This window comes from Scleropages formosus, chromosome 11, assembly GCF_900964775.1.
Source record: "Scleropages formosus chromosome 11, fSclFor1.1, whole genome shotgun sequence".
Classification (NCBI taxonomy): Eukaryota; Metazoa; Chordata; class Actinopteri; order Osteoglossiformes; family Osteoglossidae; genus Scleropages; species Scleropages formosus.
This window is the reverse complement of record NC_041816.1, coordinates 24440460-24462554: the sequence shown is the minus strand read 5'-3', so window position 1 is coordinate 24462554 and position 22095 is coordinate 24440460. Positions and strand designations below refer to the sequence as shown.

The 22095-nt window shown below is 50.8% G+C and overlaps 1 protein-coding gene across 2 annotated transcripts in view; it reads left to right on the top strand.

Moving 5' to 3' along the window:
• Positions 1-22095, top strand: part of syt7b (synaptotagmin VIIb) — a 121307-nt gene that overhangs the window by 62224 nt on the left and 36988 nt on the right. The window contains exon 5 of one of the 2 annotated variants that reach the window (XM_029256183.1): positions 3539-3703. In XM_029256183.1, coding sequence (XP_029112016.1) covers positions 3539-3703 — 165 coding nt within the window. Of the gene's footprint in view, positions 1-3538; positions 3704-6828; positions 7187-22095 lie in introns of both variants that reach the window. The other variant, XM_018763516.2, reaches the window with a different exon arrangement.

The following is a 22095-nucleotide window of genomic DNA, read 5'->3' as shown; positions in this document are numbered from 1 at the left end:
CTGTAAACGTCGAGAACTATCCGCGCATTTCCATGCACTGTGACCCTGCTTCCTTTTCCGTAGACGCGTAGCTGCCGGAGTCGAATACGCAAAACGTAAACCTCAGAGAGACGCTGCATGCCACCTGCAGCTCGAACCTTTTCCCCCTCCCTTAAGCCAGTTCGGTGCGCGGCCTACGGCGATCAGGAGAACGAACACCTGTAGAAACGCCCCCATTCCCTACAGCCCTGCCAGTGTCACTCACCCCTCAACTTTAACCTTTCACCTCCAGCCCATGGGGTGTTTCCATGGAGACGGACAACCCTCGTGCCCAACATCCGAAAATGACACCCCCACATTGCAATGGTCCACTGCACCACCTTCCGGTTCATCGACTTGACCCCCCTCCCTCACCTACTCGGCTTTCTACCTGAGCTGTCCCCTCGGTTTTCCACGGAGGGTTGACCGTTGGACTTGGGCATGGTGTGGCTCCTCCTCTTTGGCTATGTGTTATATAGTATGCCCTGTGCTGAACTTTTGGCCTCTCACTTTCCCTTTCCTTCCAACCTACCTTTCCCCTCCTAAGCTTTCTTCTCTGCCGCCTGTCCCCCTCAGCATCTGTGCTGCCGGTCGGCACTGTTCGGAGCTCTCAGATTCATAGAACCTTGCCTTCTTAATCCAGAGAGATTTCACTATGACTGGCTGCTCTCAGGAGAACTGGGAAGCCTCACGATATGCTGAGAAAGACAGCATGGTGGAGTGAGGCCCAGCACAGGCATTCTGTCTGGACATGCTGCGGCTAAGGTGAGCTCAGTATGCAGTTTTCACCTGAGCTCTCCCACTTGGCCCGCTCATGTTTCAGCTTGGCTGTGCCATGGGAGACAACGCAGTATGTATCCTTTCACGCGCCTCATATGTGAACGGAAGACCACTGGAATTAACAGGGCAAGGATGTATTTCTTGGATCAAGTGTAAGAGCATAAGATGATAGCTGCAGATCTTCACCGTGTCCAGCTGGAGAGGCATGCAGTGGGTTCACAGGGGTCGCCATAAATCTCAGAAGATACTCAATGTGTCTTAATTTTATTCTCTTTTCTTGCTTCTGAGCTTGCATGTGGCGAGGTTCCTCCAGCCTGCATTAGCTGAGTTAAGTATGTATGGCTCTAGTCCCAAAAAATAAGGATGCGTGGTTTCGCGGGTCACCACTGCTGCTCTCCAGGATGTTCGACTTTAACAGGAATGGAAAACCGGCTGTCCTTCTACAGTCATCCTTGGAGTCAGTGCAAGCTCTCCTGGAACTAATGCAATGTGCCTTGGATTGGGTTGGGATCTGCAGCTGTTCATCTGCAAGTTTTCCCTGCCTATATTCTGACTCAGCTATGATTTTTGCCATTCTTGATCTCGTGGTGATTGGTGCGGTTGGCGTGAAGCACAGGCAAAGAGCATTCAGCAGGCCTGGCCCGTGTGGGAGTGGGATGCTGACTAGGGATCTTGACTTTGCTTACTGGGGTGAGAAACTGTGGATGGACTGACCTCTACCTCGGCACACAGGCCGCAACTCTCAGCCAGCGACTGTCACAAAAACGTTGCTTCGGAGTACAAATAATCCTTGAATTCAAGGTCCCAGAAGGTGCTTGGGTGGTTTTAGGCCTCAACCAAGAGCAAATGCCACAGTGTTCTATCTGCTGGGTCTCTGGAACATGAGCATGAGGTTTCTCTTCCATAGTGTTAGTCAACGTGCATTTCATTATTCTTTAACTTTTAAAACCTCAGCTAAACTTGCAGGTTCGATAGACGCAACTCAAGACACCTAGAGCTGCATGTCTGACCGGATCTTAAACCCTGCTTTCACAGAGCGGGCGAAGTCATTCATGAACCGGGTCCCATTCATGGCCCAAGTTAACAACGCACTTTGAGAATCGCATAGATGACATCTATAGGATCCAATAAAGTATTTTTTTTATCTGAGAAGGTAGTTTATAGGGTCTTGCTCATCAGATATAGTCATCCCCTGCTGTGCTCAGGTTATTCGTTCATGAAAAACCCTTTATAAGGTGAGTTCTCATTACTCAAAGATGTGAGTGCCATGACTCACCATTAAAATTTCCATGGGTTCCCGAGCCTCGTAATTGACATAATTTATCCTAAAATATCACCAAATTCCATTAAAATGGACACAAGTATTTCAATAGTTAACATTAGTTACCATAACACAACATAATAAGTCATTTTCCCCTTCATTAATGGCTCTATGATACTCTTCAGCTCGCTCAGGGCTACACTTAAGAAGCGCTCACAAACGAAATGCACAAGGCACTTGCCGTTTTCTGAATTAATCCCACCTTAAATGCAAAGGAATAACGAAGACAAAAGAAATCTATGAAAAAAATGCAAATGAATTCAGACGCTCTGAATAAGTTGACATCGATCTTACAGTCCAAACGGGGCCGCTGCTACTGAGATTATAAAGGCGAAACTAGCAAACATCGCCTAATGGAGGTTGAGATCTTAACGCAGCGTGAGCCATATAGCATAAACTGTGAAGAAGACCCCATGGAGGTCCTGGTCCCAGCTGTCTGGAGGTGCACTATCCCAGTTCGGTTAAGGTAAACACAAAGAAAAGTTTAGCAGGCTGAAGATGGAGTTAAACGAAATTATTAACCTTCTCGTGTCTCAGGGGATCACTCTGGATGGGATGTCGCTCATGCGTTGCTATAACACCCTGCTGAGCTAAATCAGCTTGCTGAGCTGCTGACATGTGGAACCGCACTTGAGTTTTTCACCGGATTTATTACATTTATTCTCGAAATCGACTTAACGGCGTTAAGATTACAATTATTTGCCTATTTATAGAGCTGGGTCATTTTACTGTAGCAATTTAGGGTAAGTACCTTGCTCAAGGGTACTACAGCCAGAGGTGGGGATCGAACCTGCAACCTTTGGATCTAATGGCAGTAACTGTAACCACTACATTACCAGCTGTCCAATATATTATTACAGTACAATATATTATAATATATATTATTTATAAAGTACATATTAGTACAATATATTATTATACGTATATTATATATATATATACTGAACAATACATTATATATTTTATTCAATATATACTTAATGAAGCACAGATATCACCTGTTGCTCAGGTAGAGGTCTAAAACCTTGTTCGGGTGGTGTTTTTTATACCCCAGTTCAGGCATATTCCCTCATTTGGCTGTTGTTTTATTTATTTATTTATTTTTTTACCATACTCGGGTACAGCTCCTTGCCTTGGACAGACAGACGCACGCTGAGCTCCCCCAGTAAATCCCAGCTCCTCCCCTCCCACGTGACCAGGCACTGTGAGGCACTGCCCAACCGCTCCACATGACCACTGGAGAGCTGTAGCACGAAGGCAGCCATGCCCCCCCCCCCGACCCCCCGACCCCCCACCGCCGCTTGTCTGTGTGCTTTACTATGGGCTCTTCTACTGCATTGACCGCGCTGTCCCTGTCCATCTCTCCTTCTGTCCCCCGACCCTCCTGCTGTTTCTCTCTCTGTCTCCCCTCCCTCTCAGCGGGGCTGTGCCGGGGGGCCAGAGGGGGGCGGCGGGCGGGGGTGGGGATGGGGGGGGTCCCTGTCGCAGTGACAGCGTCAAGAGTATGGTCACGGGGGGCAGCAAGGCGGGAAGATGGCAGACCGTCCAGAGCCACATGCAGTCCGGCGGCCTGAGGCCCAAGAAGTGAGTGGAAGGGCCTGCCGAACATTGCAGGAACGTTGCGGGGAGGCTGTGGGCTCGAGTGTGTGCTTGCTGGGGGGTGGGGCGGTGTGTCATGGGCTGAATGACGGCAGAGGCGCGAGTGCTGCGGACGCACACCGAGACACCCGCCGACAACCCCCCGTGCCTTCGACACGCACGCCGACGCTCGAAGCTCCGGGTTCCACGGACGGCCTCGGCGCGCCGCTGCACGTGAAACGCCCCCCCCCCGGTGACGCGAACCTGGCGATCCGTGTTCCCGACCAAATGTCTGACCCACTCGCGCCGGAGCTCGAAAGTTCCTCCCCCGACACCTTCCGGCAACGTAGTGGCATTTCATCTCGTCCGAACCGGGCCTCTGATCCGGCTGTTTTCCCCCGTAAAACGCAAAACGTGAAAACGAAACACGCGAGGGATCGTAAGCCAGTTCCTTACACTTGTGTGACTGCGTGGCGTTTGCAAAAGAGAAAAACACAAACGCATCGTAAACACTTTCAAACGTCCTTAAACGGGATAATCGTCGCTCTTTAATCAGCCGTAAATTTATAAGCTTATTAAATTTAATTGGTTCGTTGCGAATCGCGGTGCAGCCGAAAGCGCGGCCGAGCGCATTGCGAGGGAACACGCTCACGTTACGGCCTCCGTGGTGCCGGAACGAGGTGGCGTCGAAAGTAAATGAATGGTAGTGGTAAGACCTCGAACGTGGTAAAGTGGTGAGGTTTAACGGCTGCTTCGGGGGTAAAGTGACCAGCGAAAATCACTGATCAGAATGTGGCTCGTGTGTTAATTTAGGGCGTAGCTGGAATGCAGAGGTTAGAGCATCTCGTCCGTGACACACACACACACGCACACACACACACGCGCACACACACACACACATTCGAAACATGGCGCTTATGCGATAGCAGTCATACGAAAGAGGTAAATTACTGCCAACTTTTGCTACCCGTGACCCTTCTGGGATGTGGTTCATTTGGAGTCGAAATGCAGCGCTTGCCGAAGACACCCCTAAATAGCGGCCGAGGTTTTCCTTTACCGCGTTTCTCTAGCAGCAGGGAGAGGTAAAAATATCCGGAGGCGCTAATTCTTCCTCCCCGCCGTCCACGCGGGGAGAGGAGAGGCGCGCCGAGGGAGAGGACGCGCTCCGCGGCCGAGGCCTCCCTGCGTAGGATCTCATTTACCTTCCCTGCAAGCGCAGAGCGGTCGAGGGACACGTTTAGGGTCCAGATGGGCACATGTGGCAGGAATGAGGCTTTTACCTCGGCTTTTCGCTCTTCATTTCACACCTTTGTTTCGCACCTCGAACCCGCGACCCCCCCCCACGTTGTCTTCTCCCTGCATCCCCTGCACTCCCTCCTGTTTCTCTCCTCCTCCTCTCATCTATCACCCCCCCCCCCAAGTCTATAATTGGATTCTATTTTCGTGCCGCTATAAGTGTCTGTGCCTCCTCTGTGTGTCTCGCACCCGCTCGCTCTCTTCCTCTCCGTGTCTTCCTCTCTGTCTCGGCCTTTAGCTACAGTCCCCGTCCTCCGTTCGGTCCGCCTCACCTCCGTCTTACGCCCGTCCTTCCCGCAGACCCCCTGTCTTCAGCCTCCACCGCAGGGCGGCAGCCGCTGTTATTGGGTGCAGGGAACTTGTGGACAGTCCAGGGTGAAGAGTGGGGGGTGGACAGTTCAGGGAGGAGAGTGTCATACGGAGCGGGGAGTGCAGGGTGGACAGCGTCATTCAGGGTGGACAGTGCAGCATGGACAGTGCTATGCGGAGTGGACAGTGCAGGGTTCCGTTTTTATGGACATCTTCAGTGCTCCGCGTCAAGATAAACTGTTGCTGTTTTTGTTGTTGCGCGAGGTGGACAGGGCAGTGCAGGGTGGACCGGATGTGGAGGGTGGACAGGATGCGCGGGCGGACACGCGCGGTTTCTGCCGGCTTTGCTCCGAAAAGCCCATTCCCGGGAAGGTCTCGGTGCTCCGCGGCGGTCGTGACGCTGTAGGAGAAGAGCTCCGCAGAACGAGCAGGAACTTAGAGAGGAAGTGCCGAAGCGGAGCTTCGGTGAATGAGGGCAAGAGACCGGAGGAGGGACGTGAGGGGACGCTCGGAGAGGGGAGCGCACCTACGAGTCGACTCGGAAGGGAGGAGGAGGGCGTGGAACAAAGGGGACGGGTGGAGGCAGGGCGGGCGTTGGTTGGCTGCTCTCCATTCTCCCAGGTGTGCCGCCGAGCGTTTAAAAGAAGGGACGCGGCGGGGACGCACGCACACGCGCACACACCGAGAGAAAGAGCGCGGAGCAGAGCGAGGAGCGCACGCCGGGACGGCATGGGGATCTCGCCGCAAACGCACGGCCGCGCGCACAGGCGGCCGAGCGGCGGCCGCGCGGCCCACCAGCACGCGGCTCGGTGCGCGCGAGGCGTTCCGGCGCGGGCCGCGCACGCCAGGACTTCTCAGGTGCGAGCGCCGACGCCGAGGACGCACGCACCTGCCGCGCACACGCACCCGGCTCCCGCGCCTGCCGCGCAGACCCATCCGAGCCACGCGCACGCCACGCAGATGCATTGCGCTCATCCGCATGCCGCGCAGACGCAGGCGACGCAGGCTGGTCCGCAGCGGCTGCACGCCCCCCATGTACACGCGGCGCAGACACACACTGGCTGTAACTTGTACTGCTACTTGTGCTACTGCTGCTACTGCTGCTGCCTCACGCTGCTCTCTGTCTCTCTCCTCTTCCTGCTGTCCCCCCCCGCCCCGTCCCCCCCATCGCTCGCCCTGCCTCCATCCTCGGCTCCCTCCCCGCCCCCCGCTCTCACCCCGCTCCCTCTCCTCAACGTGGCCTGCCCCTCCCTGCCGCCCCCCCTCCGTGCCCCCCGCCCTCGCCTCCTCTCTCTGCACGCTTCCCGCGTGCTCCTTCCATCCGGCCCGTCGCGCCGCGTCCTCTGCCTGTCCCTCAAATCCGCCTGGCCGTCACCTCCATCCTCCAACCGTCCGTGCGGACGCCTCGCCTCCGCCCCCAAACCTCGCCGCTTCGTTCCGGCTCCCCCGCCCCTCTCTCGGTCCTCCCCCTGCCGCCGCCGACCACGCCACCCCTCCCTCCCCTTGTTGCTCCTTTGCCCGCCCAGCTTCGGGGACCCCTCCCTCTCCTCCGCCTCCACCTTGGAGCACATCCCGTCGTCGGCGGCAGCCCGACCGCGCACCCTGGTGCGGCAGCAGAGCCTCCAGCAGCCCCTCACGCACCCGCCCCCCCCCGAGCCTCAACGACCTGCCGCCCACGTCCCAGAGCCTGGGGCAGCTGCACACGAGCCAGCCGAGCGGCAGCAATCTGAGGGGGGGCCCCCGGGGGGTCCGGGGCAGCCCGGCCGGGGGGGGCTCCTCGCGGTATAGGGGTACTGGAGGGGGGCGCTCACGCTCCAACCCGGGCAGCTGGGACCACATGATGAATCAGATCCGCAACAGGGGCCTGGATGTCAAGTCCTTCCTGTAAGTCCTTCCTGCCTGTGTGGCGCTCACCTGTCCGGCTCACCCGCACCGTCTTGTGCCGCTGTCCGCCGGGTTGCCACATACACTTAATTACTCACCCGCACTGTCCCGTTACCTTTCTGCTCGTGCTGCGCTGTTTATGACCTGTCCTGTCCACCGCCCGTCCGCACTGTGTCCCGACTTCGTGTGCCGCGCTCTCACTTTGCGCCGAACTCCTTGTTACCCGTCTGTCTGTGCTGTCCTCTGCACGTTAGCGCTGCCGCACCGCGACTTTCTCCTTATATTAACGGTCCCTCATGTATGTTCAAGGCTTCGCCGAAATCCCCCTTCTGTTTTCGTCCCCCCTCCATTCCATATGTAGCTGCACCGCCGCTGTCTTCTTCCGTCTCTCTCTGTTTTCCCAGATTTCAACCCTCCGGTTGAGATCTGGTCAAATATGACCCGATTACATCTTACGATCATAAACACCTAAGTGTCTTTCCCTAAGTCTTCGTGATCTCCTCCGCACCGGGCATCCGAACACGTGAAACGAATGACCGCCAGTTTCATTGAGTTTTACCTGTTTTCTTCACATGCTGTACACCTCTGGTGTGTCCAGACAGATTAATTTTGCCAAGGACATCAGTGAGTGAGGGTATATATATATAGAATAAATATGGAATATATATAGAAGAAATATAAGTGTATTTCTGAGAGTGTATAAAGAACAGAATGTCAAAAGCCAAATTCAGGAGTACACACACACACACACACACACACACACACACACACACACACACACTTCTTTTCAAGTAATGAAGACTATAGACTATAAATTGGAAAAGAAAATGCAGAACTTGTGACAATGACTAGGAATGAAGTTTGTTGAAAGGTGTAACACAGGTGATCATCTATGATTTGTAATTACTTTTAAAAACAATTCTAATTTTTCGATGGGAACACCAGAAACAGAAGGCTGTCTCTAATACAGCCCAGGGTTAATTCACCCTGTTCTTCGGCAATTTTCCCACGGACCGTTAAGCCGGTTAATTTCAGGGCGCCGACAATTAGTGGCGTTTGTAAGCAGTCGACTCATTTCAACGACAGCTGTAACAGGAGGATGAAAAATTATCAAAAGTAGGAGGGGCCAGTCTGGTGGGGTTGGTTCACCCTATATGAGCGTGCGGCCAGCAGATGATTTATTTTGATGATGATCGGTTGATCAAATGGCCATCATAATTGCGCCAAAGACTATCAATTTCTGCATAACAACACATTTATGTTAACATTTATTCATTCTGCAGACACTTTTCTCCAAAGCGACTTACATTTCAGAGAAAAATACACTTTTGCAGTGCTGCGGCGCTGTGTAAAAACAAACCATTCTTTGTTGAAATAGCCTCACTATGCATGCGAGAGAACATGTCTAGATTAGCAAAATTTTCTAAGTACGTAGGGAAATATTATTCAGCACTCCAAACTATGTGGTACAGTCGGTAAGTTCTAACACTGGCTGTTGTGTGGCGCTCCGGTGGTTGTAGCCGCGGGTCTTAGAAGTTATTGACTGTGCCTTGTATGTAGTTGGGGATGTAATGTTATCAGTGGAAAAAATTATGCTTTGAGGGTGGAGTATCAGTAATGCCTTGTAGTACTGTTAATAACCAGGTTAATTACCATATACAGGCATCCCTTTATTTACTAAATTAATCTGTTACTAAAATTGGAATGGATATTGAAATTTCAGACACTGAAAGACTATTATTTTAAATGGGGAAAAATAATGTGTTAGCAGCCCATCTAAGAACCAAAAAAAATTTCCCAAATGTAACTGTATCACTGTAAAGCACCTGTATAACTATTCAGCTGTGATTTCAGCAGAATATAAAACACATTTACACTCTTATTGCCCAGGGGTAATTCTCCCTTTTCGTCTCAGCTGATCAGTTCTGCGAAGAATGAACAAAAAAAACAGTCAGGGACCTACTGAGAATGTCGTGTTTATTGTGAACAACTTTCTAAAACTACACACTATTTCCGAAAATGCATATACATATCCAAAAAAAAACACTGGCTAAACTTTTCCTGCTAGTTGCTCTGCTGTCTCTGAAATCATTCGGTTAAATAACAAACCCAATTTGGCCCACAGACACTCCTTGGAATTTTATATAGTTCCCATAGTGTCCCGCTCCCTTAAAGCAACACTCCCACAGTCCTACTTACACCAACGTGCTCCAACAGCTGGAGAGATCTAAATGCAGACTCGCCAACTACATTACTGCACTTCCACGTCACTTAAAGAAAAATTAAAATTTTTTTTGGACTCGGGAAAAATTTCATTACGCTGATTTTTTTTTTTTTTTTTTTTTTTTTTTGTTCTGTAAATTCAAAATTGTGTCTCAGAAGTCCAGGAGCTGTTATACTGAAATTTGACATAAATAGAGTACGTAAATCGTAACTCGAGGGATGCATGCCTGTACTGTATCGACATCTGAAGTGAGGATGATCCAGCAGATATAAAAAAGATGCTTCTTGCTCAGAAAAGGAGTTATAATGTTAATAGTGCATTAGCAAAAACAGCCCAGATTTTTTTCACATTTTTACTGAAAAAATTCAAGCCCAGTGTTTGTAAGAACCGAGTCCCTGAAGGATGTGAACACGCAAACTGTTGGATGTCAGCAAAAACCGGGCCATAAACTTGATTTTTTTTGTCTTCTCAGTCACAGAACAACCTGCTGCAAATACTAAATCACACACACACACACACACACACACACACACTACATACTAATATGGCGCTTGACTCGCCTTTTTGTAACAACACCTTCACACACTTCACTTCCAAGTCACACGGCTGGAATGGGATGGCTTAGTATGGCCTCTTATTTATTTCTGTTTCTTTTCCTTTGCTGCTGCTTTCTATTTGTCTCATTTGTTCGTATTGTACCTGTTTATTATACCCCACATACAGTATCTGATGTGCGAACTCCTTCTCTCACCACAATTATGGAAAATTCCCCGCTGTCCCTCTTATTCTTCACATTTTTTGAGAATGCATATGCCTTGAAACCTTCCAGTCGCTCGTCTTTGTTTCCCCCTTATCTGTCCTTGTATCTCAGGCCACTTTGAAATTAAAAATGCTGGTATTGATCACACATAACAGGAATGGTCAAACAAGATTTACCAATTACTGCCCTTACATTCATTTGCTATTTGGGCAAATGCCATGACATTGTGACAAATTAATGACAAAAGGAAAAAAAAAAAAGCCACTCTGAACTATTTTCCCAGAAAACTATTCCAGTAAAGTGCATTTAAATATGGACATTTTGCTGGATAAATATTGGTCCCGTGTCGGAAGGTTCAGTGTGAATGCAAACCTCGTGTCCTGAACCCTTGTCTTTGTGGCTCTTGCTTGGGAGTGTTACTTCTACTGGAGTACATCTGATTTATGTGTGTGTGTGTGACTGTGTGTGTGTGTGGAGACCGCATACTGTAATTAGGCTTGGAAATATTTGAATATGCTATTTATTATGGGACACAGTGGCACAACAAGCAGTGGTGCTGTCTCACAGTGCCTGGGTAGTGTGAGAGTACAGGGGTCCGATCCCCACTCAGTCTGTGTGGAGTTTGTGGGTTCTCTCCATGTCTGCATGGGTTTTCTTTGGGTGCTCTGGTTTCCTCCCACAGTCCAAAGACATGCTGTTCAGGTTCCTGCATAGTGTGTGAGTGACAGAGAGAGTGTGTTCCACTGATGTATGGATGAGTGACCTAGTGTAAGTAGTGTATCTAGCAGTGTAAGTCTTCGGGTGCTCTGGTTTCCTCCCACTGTCCAAAGACATGCTATTCAGGCTCCCCCTTTCTGCAGCTCATTCGCTGGCCTCATCAATCAATTACTTTTATTCATTTAGCTGACACTTTTCTCCAAAGCACCTTACAGTGTTAAGGTTACAATTATTTACCCATTTATCCAGCTGGGTAATTTAACTGGACCAATTTTTGGGTAAGTACCTTGCTTAAGGGTACTACAGCCAGGGATGAGGTTCAAACCTATGATTTCTGGGTTCAAAGGCAGTAACTCTAACCACTACACTACCGGCTGTCCTACAGGTTATTAAGATTTTAACATTATTAACATTTAACATTATCTGGAATGTGCCGGGACAATAAGTGTCGCGCAAAACTAAACGTATGAAACGGTTAAAATGCACTAATAATGACCCCGATCTGCCAAAACATTTTTAATGCTTTATTTCCTCCCCGAGCTTAGAGTACTGCTGGCAAGACGGTCGCCTTGCTTCAAGGACTATAAGCGCTGTGTACGGTGGCCCATCGCCTAGTAGCTCCGCTTGTCAGACTTTGTATGTTTATCCCACCTAATTTTCACCATTTTCTGTTACTTCTAATTTTATCTCACACCCAGCTGCCAACATCAGCACCCCCACCCCGCATCGCCTGGAAGAGAAGCTGAAAGCGAGGCCTGTTGGAGGCGCTCATGCGCCCCGCTAGCTAGAGCCCCTCCCCCTCCCGCCGGGGGGGGGGGGGCACCGGCTGCGTGAGGTCGCGGCGGAACGCGACGCGTTCCAAAACCATTACGCTGATTATGTCATTCGTTATTAATGACGCCAATTAACATTTAACTCGCATATTTGCTGACAGGTTGTGGAAAACGCGTAGAGGCGCGCGGTGAGAAAAGTGCAGCGAAGTGCTTTTCGAGGGGGGAGACGCTTATATAAAATGACAGGATCTGACAAAAAACGACAAGAACAACAACAGGAAAAAAATCCTGAACTTGGCACCGCGCTTTAAGGACACATAACGACAACGTGGAGCTGGTAGCTGGTCAAGACAGGGAAGCAGGGCAAAGATGAACCAGCTGTCCAATGCTTGTCCAACGCTTGTCCAGGAATTCTCCAGGGCTCGTCCAACGGTTGTCCAGGACTTGTTCAGGACTTGTCCAGCACTTGTCCAACGCTTTTCCAGGGCTCGTCGAACGGTTGTCCAGGACTTGTTCAACGCTTATCCAGAACTTGTTCAGGGCTTGTCCAGCACTTGTCCAACGCTTTTCCAGGGCTTGTCCAGGGCTCGTCCAACGGTTGTCCAGGGCTTGTTCAACGTTTATCCAATACTTGTCCAGAGGTTGTTCAGGGTTTGTCCAACGCTTGTCCAGAACTTGTCCAGGGCTTGTCCAGGGCTCGTCCACTGCTTGTCCAGGGCTTGTCCAGGGCATACCTGTTCCATCGGGTTTAGTCACCTCAAGCTGGGATAACCCTGGTAACGCTCTCTTTACGTTGACACGGGTCCTCACAACATCCTCACAGTCAGGTGTCTTCATCGTCGGTTTGGCCTGTCTTCTTTGCGCACCATTTTCCGCTTCTTTTCACACCGGTTCTGCGACAAACGCCGGCCTCCCAGCTGCGATATTTTCGAGCGGGGGAGCGTAGCGTGCGAGTTCAGTACGGCAGGGCACGAGACGGAGGAGTTTGACGAGCTTCCCGAGCTGAACGCCTAGCCGGCTTTTCGCAGGGACGATGTCTCGGATGAGATTGCGTGCATCCGATTCCTAGTTTGTCACCATCTGTTGTACCAGCACGATCGTGCAGCTGGAGGGATGAGCCGTCGGTACCAGGGTTTACGGCGCACGACACGGTCCCTGAATTACCCTCAATCACCGGGACTTATTTATTCAAATCACACGGCTCCCGACGTGCTCGGTGGTTTCGATGACCTTAATAGACTTTACCGAAAATTAATAATACAATAAGGGCCCGTATTACTTACACCTAAAATCTGTTTTGCCGCCGCTGTTAGTAATTGGTATTTACGCATATGCAGTTCCGCACCGCTGTGTTACTCCTCGATGTGGTAATCGACTGATACGAGAGCCATATTTCATTACACCTTTAAACTTTCCTCAATTACTTCTCTTGATGCTCAGAAATTAAGGGGCTGAGCTTCTAAAGCTGTCAGGAAGGGGGGTAGAGTGATTTTTACATTCATTCTTATTGTGAGAAGGATGTGCTTCGGAGCAGCCCGTCCCTGTGGATGGGGGGGGGGGGGGCCCAGCAGCTCAGTGCTCATGTGGCGCCGACCGAGCATCACAGGGGGCACACGAGGGACAGGACACAGGCCACTATGAGTAAATCCCTGGTAACCCTGCTCTGTGTACTGCATTGATCCTCTGTCTTCAGCATCATTACTCCCGCGATGGATCGTCAGCGTGGGCTGCAGGAGGCGCGGGGACGGGGACGGCTAGTGAATCGCAAGATGTGGAGAAACGGGAGGGGAGTGGAAGGAGCCAGGCGAAGGTCCGCTCTATTATACCGAGTATCGCTTACGTAGTTATGAATATTTTATGAAGCAAATCAGGATTTACACTGATTCCTTTAGTTGACAATTTTGTGCAAAGCAACTTATGATGTGCAGGTACGTTCAGTTATTCACCTGTTCGTACAGCTGGGGGATTTTCGCTAGAGAAACTTTGATAAAGTATCTCGCTCAAGGGAACTACAGCTGGGATACGAACCTGTGACCTTTGGGTCCAAAGACAGCAGCTGAAACTCGAATCCTCACCCTACACTACCAGCTGCTCCAGTCACCAGCTCATTTATTCCAGAAGCTCCAGTACAGTTTTAAAATAAAATTTTAAAAGTAAAAAAATACAGTTGACCCTTGAACAATGCGGGGCTTAGGGGTGCCGACCCCCCGTGCAGTCGAAAATCCGCGTAGAACTTTTGACCCCCAAAAAACTCAACAACTAATAGCCTACTGTTGACCGGAAGCCTTACCGACAACATGAACAGTCGATTAACACATAGTTTGTATGTTATATGTATTATATGCTGCATTCTTACAATAAAGTAAGCTAGAGAAAAGAAAATGTTAAGAAAATCATAAGGAAGAGAAAATACATTTACAGTACTTTACTGTATTAATCGATACTGTAAATTAACGTCGTCTGTTTACGAGATGAATCGTCTGTCTGTCTGTCTGTCTGTACCTACATCAATATTGTCTTATATGATACAAAACACTGTAGATGTCACACGTATTACTAACACCAGACATGAAAAATGAAAAGATAATGTGAAAAAGAAATGATGAGATTAGGGATTTATTTGCAGGTATAACGATTCATGCACTGATAACGAAGAAACAGCAATAAGATTTCTTCACGGCCGCCCAGCCTATACACTATTGAATGAATTCCATCCATCCATCCATCTTCCTCCGCTTTTATCCGGGGCCGGGTCGCGGGGGCAGCAGTCCGAGCAGAGTACTCCAGACCTCCCTCTCCCCGCACACCTCCTCCAGTTCCTCTGGGGGAACCCCAAGGCGTTCCCAGGCCAGCCGGGAGACATAGTCTCTCCAACGTGTCCTGGGTCTGCCCCGAGGCCTCCTCCCAGTGGGACAAGCCCGGAGCACCTCCCCAGGGAGGCGTCCAGGAGGCATCCGGAACAGATGCCCGAGCCACCTCAACTGGCTCCTCTCGATGCGGAGGAGCAGCGGCTCTACTCCGAGCTCCTCCCGGGTGACTGAGCTCCTCACCCTATCCCTAAGGGTGCGCCCAGCCACTCTGCGGAGGAAACTCATTTCTGCCGCTTGTATCCGCGATCTCATTCTTTCGGTCATGATCCAGAGTTCATGACCATAGGTGAGGGTAGGAACGTAGATCGACCGGTAAATTGAGAGCTTCGCCTTACGACTCAGCTCCCTCTTCACCACAACAGACCGGTACAATGACCGCATTACTGCAGACGCCGCACCGATCCGTCTGTCGACCTGCCGCTCCATTTTTCCCTCACTCGTGAACAAGACCCCAAGATACTTAAACTCCTCCACTTGAGGGAGCAACTCCCCCCTAACCCGGAGGGAGCAATCCACCTTTTTCCGACTGAGAACCATGGCCTCGGATTTGGAGGTGCTGATTCTCATCCCCGCCGCTTCGCACTCGGCTGCAAACCTCCCCAGTGCACGCTGCAAGTCTTGACTTGATGAAGCCAACAGGACCACATCGTCCGCAAAAAGCAGAGACGAGATCTCGCGGCCACCAAAACAGACACCCTCCGTTCCCTGACTGCGCCTAGAAATTCTGTCCATAAAAATAATGAACAGAATCGGTGACAAAGGGCAGCCCTGGCGGAGTCCAACATGCACCGGGAACAGGTCTGACTTACTGCCGGCAATGCGAACCAAGCTCCTGCTCCGGTCATACAGGGAACGAACAGCCCGTAGCAACGAGCCCCGAACCCCATAATCCCGAAGCACCCCCCACAGGATGCCACGAGGGACACGGTCGAATGCCTTCTCCAGGTCCACAAACACATATGGACTGGTTGGGCAAACTCCCACGAACCCTCCAACACCCTAGTGAGGGTATAGAGCTGGTCCAGTGTTCCACGGCCAGGGCGAAAACCGCATTGCTCCTCCTGAATCCGAGGTTCGACTATCGGTCGGATTCTCCTTTCCAGTACCCTGGCATAGACTTTCCCAGGGAGGCTAAGGAGTGTGATCCCCCTGTAGTTGGAACACAATCTCCGGTCCCCCTTCTTAAAAGAGGGACCACCACCCCGGTCTGCCAGTCCAGAGGCACCGTCCCCGAACTCCACGCGATGCTGCAGAGGCGTGTCAGCCAAGACAGCCCCACAACATCCAGAGACTTGAGAAACTCGGGGCGGATCTCATCCACCCCCGGAGCCTTGCCACCGAGGAGTTTTTTGACTACCTCAGCAACTTCAGCCAGGGTAATGGACGAGTCCCCCTCCGAGTCCCCAGCCTCAGCTTCCTCTACGGAAGGCGTGTCGGAGGGATTGAGGAGATCCTCAAAGTACTCCTTCCACCGCCCGAGAACATCCTCAGCTGAGGTCAGCAGCGCACCACTTCCACTGTAAACAGTGTTCGTGGAACACCGCTTCCCCCCTCTGAGTCGCCGGACGGTTTGCCAGAATCTCTTTGAGGCCGACCGAAAGTCTTCCTCCATGGCCTCACCGAACTCCTCCCAAGCCCGAGTTTTTGCCGCGGCGACTGCCAGAGCCGCGCTCCGTTTGGCCCGTCGGTACCCGTCAGCTGCTTCAGGAGTCCCATGAGCCAGCCAGGCCCGATAGAACTCCTTCTTCAGCTTGACGGCATCCCTTACTTCCGGTGTCCACCACCGTGTTCGGGGATTGCCGCCGCGACAGGCACCGGAGACCTTATGGCCGCAGCTCCAAACAGCCGCACCGACAATGGAGGAGCGGAACATAGTCCATTCAGACTCAATGTCCCCCACCTCCCTCGGGACCTGGTTGAAGCTCTGTCGGAGGTGGGAGTTGAAGACCTCTCTGACAGGGGCCTCCGCCAAACGTTCCCAACAGACCCTCACTATGCGTTTGGGCCTGCCAGGTCTGTCCAGCTTTTTCCCCCGCCATCGAATCCAACTCACCACCAGGTGGTGATCAGTTGACAGCTCAGCCCCTCTCTTCACCCGAGTGTCCAAGACATATGGCCGAAGGTCAGAAGAAACGACTACAAAGTCGATCATCGACCTCCGACCCAGGGTGTCCTGGTGCCAAGTGCACTGGTGGACACCCTTATGCATGAACATGGTGTTCGTTATGGATAAACCGCGACTAGCACAGAAATCCAATAACAACTCACCGCTCGGGTTCAGATCAGGGAGGCCGTTCCTCCCAATCACGCCCCTCCAGGTATCACTGTCGCTGCCCACGTGGGCGTTAAAGTCCCCCAGTAGAACGACAGAGTCCCCAGTGGGAGCGCTTTCCAGCACGCCCCCCAGGGACTCTAAAAGGGCCGGGTACTCTACACTGCCGCTAGGCGCATAAGCACAAACGACAGTGAGAGACCGTTCCCTGACCCGAAGGCGTAGGGAGATGACCCTCTCATTCACCAGGGTAGACTCCAACACATGGCGGCTGAACTGGGGGGCTATTAATAAGCCCACACCAGCCCGCCGCCTCTCACCTTGGGCAACGCCAGAATAGTGGAGAGTCCACCCTCGATCGAGTAGAGTGGTTCCAGAACCCAAGCTGTGAGTGGAAGTGAGCCCGACTATATCTAGACGGTATCTCTCAACTTCTCGCACCAGCTCAGGCTCCTTCCCCGCCAGTGAGGTGACATTCCAAGTCCCAAAAACCAGAGTTGGCGCCCGAGGTTTGGGTCGGCCGGGCACTCGGCCCCGACCACCGCCCAAATCACAACGCACCGGCCCCTTATGGTTTCTCCGGCAGGTGGTGAGCCCACCGAAGAGCGGCTCCACGTTGTGGCTTCGGGCTGAGCCCGGCCAGGCCCCGTGGGCATAGACCTGGCCACCAGGCGCTCGCATGCGAGCCCCCCCCCCAGGCCTGGCTCCAGGGTGGGGCCCCGGTGACCCCATACCGGGCGGGGTAAACGGACGCCTTGATTTTTTTGTCATAAGGGGTTTTTGAACCGCGCTTTGTCTCGTCTGTCATCCAGGACCTGTCTGCCATGGGAGACCCTACCAGGGGCATGTAGCCCCAGACAACATAGCTCCTGGACTCATTCAGGCACTCAAACCCCTCCACCACGATAAGGTGGCGGTTCACGGAGGAGTATTGAATGAATTGTTATAACATTTTTATGGCATACAGTATTACAGTCATATTCATATTACAGTACTGGAAAAAAATGTGCGTATAAGTGGACCCGCGCAGTTCAAACCCGTGTTGTTCAAGGGTCAGCTGTAATTAATATGAAAATAGTATAATGTTTGTTAATATGATATATGGTATGTTAATATATGATCGTAGTGTAAAGTAGTGTATCTAGCAGTGTAAGTCACCGCGGTGAATAAGGTGTGTGGCCTGATAACACTACATAGAGTTCATTGGAAGTCGCTTTGGAGAAAAGCGTCTGCTAAATAAATGTAAATGTAAAATGTAAATGTTTACATGAGAGGGCCAAAGCTTTGCTTACCTACAGCTAAACTAATAAATGGTTAAACACAAAGGGACTGGACAGCCTTTCCTGACAGCAAACTGTGCGCCAGAGGCCAAATTTGATGGAGCCTCATTTAATTAGGGTTTGAGTCATATACTTTTATTCAGCAGAACCTGCCAGTCAGTTTACCCCCAGATTTTGAAAGGGCCGATTTATCTCACTCTCTCCTTATACAAGTTTTGTTTCCCAGCTGGCTTATTACGCATAATTTATCCGCTGTATAATGTTTTTTTTATTGATTTTTTTTTTTTACCGTGAACCATTAAAATTATCCAGGTACTACCATGTTTTGAAGCTCACTTAAATGCCGTCTGCTCCCTAATGAGGTGTCTTTGCTTTTTACTCCAAAAGAGAGAAGTGGATCTTCTACAGAATCAGAATAGATTATTCAAAGCTTAACAAGACTGTTTTTTTGTTCATTGCCAGGGTGGTGTTTATCGGATCAAAACAGGCAGAACGCTCCCGAACGGTGGCAGGAAACAGCACCTTCCGCGTAAAATTCGCGACGAAGCAGTTAGTCCGTTCGCGTGAAATCAAATCGCACCCTTCGAGTGGACTTCTCTACATGCGGGTTATCGACAGCGTGCTGAATAATAACAAAAAAATTACATTGTGACACCCTAATTGACACTTTGTTCGATAACAAACAAAATGTAATTTAGAAAAATGCACGGGACAGAGTGAGTTTCCCCTCTCGTGACAAGTAATAATGAGTCGGTGTCAGGAGCGCCCAAGGCGTCCGTCCAACCGAGCCAAGAGTTCATGGGCTGAAAAATCTGCTGTCTCACAGCATCTGGGTGGTGGGAGAGGATGTGGGTTTGATCTCCACTCAGTGTGTGTGGAGTTTGCTTGTTCTCCCTGTGTCTGCGTGGGTTTCCTCCAGGTGCTCTGGTTTCCTCCCACACTCCAAAGACATGGTGTTTGGGTTCCTCTGCAGTGTGTGTGAGTGACAGAGAGAGTGTGTTCCACTGATGTATGGATGAGTGACCCATTGTAAGTAGTGTATCTAGCAGTGTAAGTCTTTGCGTGCTCTGGTTTCCTCCCACACTCCAAAGACATGCTGTTGAGGTTCACCCACAGTGTGTGAGTGAGAGTGTGTGTGTTCCACTGATGTACGGATGAGTGACCCAGTGTAAGTAGTGTATCTAGCAGTGTAAGTCGCCGCGGTGAATGAGGTGTGTGGGCTGATAACACTACACAGAGTTCATTGGAAGTCGATTTGAAAAGCGTCTGATGAATAAATAAATGTAAAAATCGCTCAGCGCTTCTTCAGACTCTTAAGCCGGGCTTCTCAGCAGCCATCGGTTGTGCTGCCAAAACAAAAAAAATCCAGGTGTGCATCAAAGAAAAGCGACGGATGGAAGCAAGGAGAAGATCGTTAGGCGTTGCCGGTGGTCATGGGTAAGAGCTCCCGCTGAGACGTCGGCATATGGGTGCAGCGTGAGCGTATGTCCTTCTCCTCGTCTCTCGCCGCCTAATAAAGATTTCTCTTCTGTGCACAAAAAAGGCATCATTTACATATCTAATGCTCCACTAGACATTTGTTCTTCCCGCTGCACACGGAGATCCGTCCTTTTCCGCGTACAGCTGCGCACAGCAATTGTCTCAGGCTAATTGACTGGAATGTTGACCAGCTGCCTCTCCACGCACAGTCAATCATTGCTCGGTGGAGGTGGAGGATGTCCAGCTGACGCAGAAGTGAGACGGAGAACCCCCGCGGATCCTTTTTCCTCCCCGTGGATCTCGCGTTGCAGCGTTTGAAGGACCCCCAGGAGCCGTGGCCATTTAATCGCATCCTCCTTTCGCTTGTTTCGAAATACAACTCCGCCAATGGCGCCCGCTGAGTGTGAATTAATGCGTGTCGCGAACGCCGGGGCCGGAGATCAACGGATCGATAGTTTACGGCGTCGACGTTCGTGAGCGGAGCGGGGGAACGCGTACGGGAACCCGGGGCCGCGGAGTCGGTGCACAAAACCTTCGAGTCCAGTAACCCAATAATTGCTTTCGACTCCGACTCCAGAGCACTGGCCAAAAGTTACACATTATTCTGGGGGTTGACTTATCTGGCGAACATTGGCCTAAACCTTTCGCCTAATTTTGGGGGGTCGACTCACACGCCCGATTGACTTATACGGTACATTTAGCCGGAATCGGTACATTTTTACCGATTACAACTCTGACTCCGTTAACCCAAGAACTGCTTCCGACTCCACGACTCCAGCTCCGCAGCACTGCGGGAAATGGTAGCCTCCGAGCGAAGAGCGCGAAAGGAGCAAGGGCGTTGAGCGAGGATGGGGAAGATGAGGAAACGGGCTTCGACGAGGAGGGGAAACGTGAGAGGAAGCCGAGTGGAGAGACGGGTCATTAAGAGGGGATGGAGGAAAAGAGCGAAGCGGGATGCGTGTTCGGAGGGAGAAACGTGAAGAACGGAACGCATGTTTTTTTTAATGAAGATTTGAAACGAAAGCTCACGACTCTTGCATACTTATAGTGGTGCATGTTATTACTATATTGTTCACCTCATCTGTACTTTGTACCTATAAGCACTGCATTTAGGTCACGATCATTGAGCCAAATTTCGGTAATGTCCGGACGCCTTTTTGGATCCCATTGGATGAGGGCAGTAGAAGGCGATAGCAGGAGGAATTTTTGAAAATGAGACGGCTGCTATGAGGGCAGTAGAGGAGGACCACAGCTGAGGTGATACAAAGTGAGAGTGTGGGGATAAGGGCAATAATCGGCATGATGGAGGGAGAGAGAGAGAGGGGGAGGGAGGGAGCTCTGACCTAGAAAACGGCGACAAACCGAATTCCCGGGGATACTGTGACACTCAAATAGAAACAATTAGTCCAGATCTTCCTAATGAGGCTTAATTAAATCTCAGTTCTGGAAGAAGGAGCAGCGGAGCTAAATGGGAAGGCGAGGGGAGAGGAGGGGGCACAAGGCACAACGGGATACAATGTGTAAGCGAGCGCCGTTTGAGAACTTTGTGAAGCAGAACGTTGATATTATTCAAAGAAATTTTTCCCGAAGTTCGAAATAAATCTTTCGAGAGTCAAGATCGACCGTTTCGGCAAACATCTAATGAAAATACGAGGTATTCGATGTGTGAATTTACATCGATTCGTTTAGCGGAGACTTTTCCCCAAAGCAACTTATGATGTTGTTTCGCTCACAGCCGTTTACCCGTTTATACGGCTGGGTAACTTTGCCGGAGCAATTTAGGGTAAGTACCTTGCTCAAGGGTACGGCAGCTGGAGGTGGGATTCGAACCTGTGACCGTTAGAGTCAAAGGCAGCCGTACTAGGTGAAGGGAAGATATTCACTTTTGTTAACCCCTTGTCCAAGTCGGAGTCGGAGTCGCTGGTGCTGGAGCCTATCCCGGAGGGTGCCGGGCCAGTCGGGATTCAGCCTGGAGGGGACATCAGCTGATCCCCAAGGAGCTACACACACATTGCAGACAATTTGGAATCACAAGTCTCCGGGAGGAAACCCACCCAAACCCCACGCGCAACCGAGCCGAACTCGAACCTGCGCCCAAACAGTCGGGGCCCCGAGACAGCGGCACTACCCGCCGCACCACCCTACCCAAGAGATGCAGTTTTCCCCAAGAAATATTTAACGTCACTCTAAATGTGCGTTAGTAAGATCTTTAAAAATAAAGAGACATACTTAGCGTTAATCTTAAATCGGAGTTTATGAACAAAATATTTACTTGCTGTTTATGAACAGGTGGAGGAGCCATGGAGAGGTTGAGAAAAGTGTTAAAAATTTCATAAACCCTCCGTATAACGCTTTGGAAAGATAAAGGAGTCTATAGTTACAAGACGGAACGTGACCTTTGGCGATCTGTGTACATCTGCACCTTTAAGTTGTCTCATTTATCCATAATTTACTTTCCTGGCGCTTACAGTTACGGCCGATGGGTCCCCTTTGAGGAGAGTCTCATGAATGCATTGCGATACCTGGGACTCCAG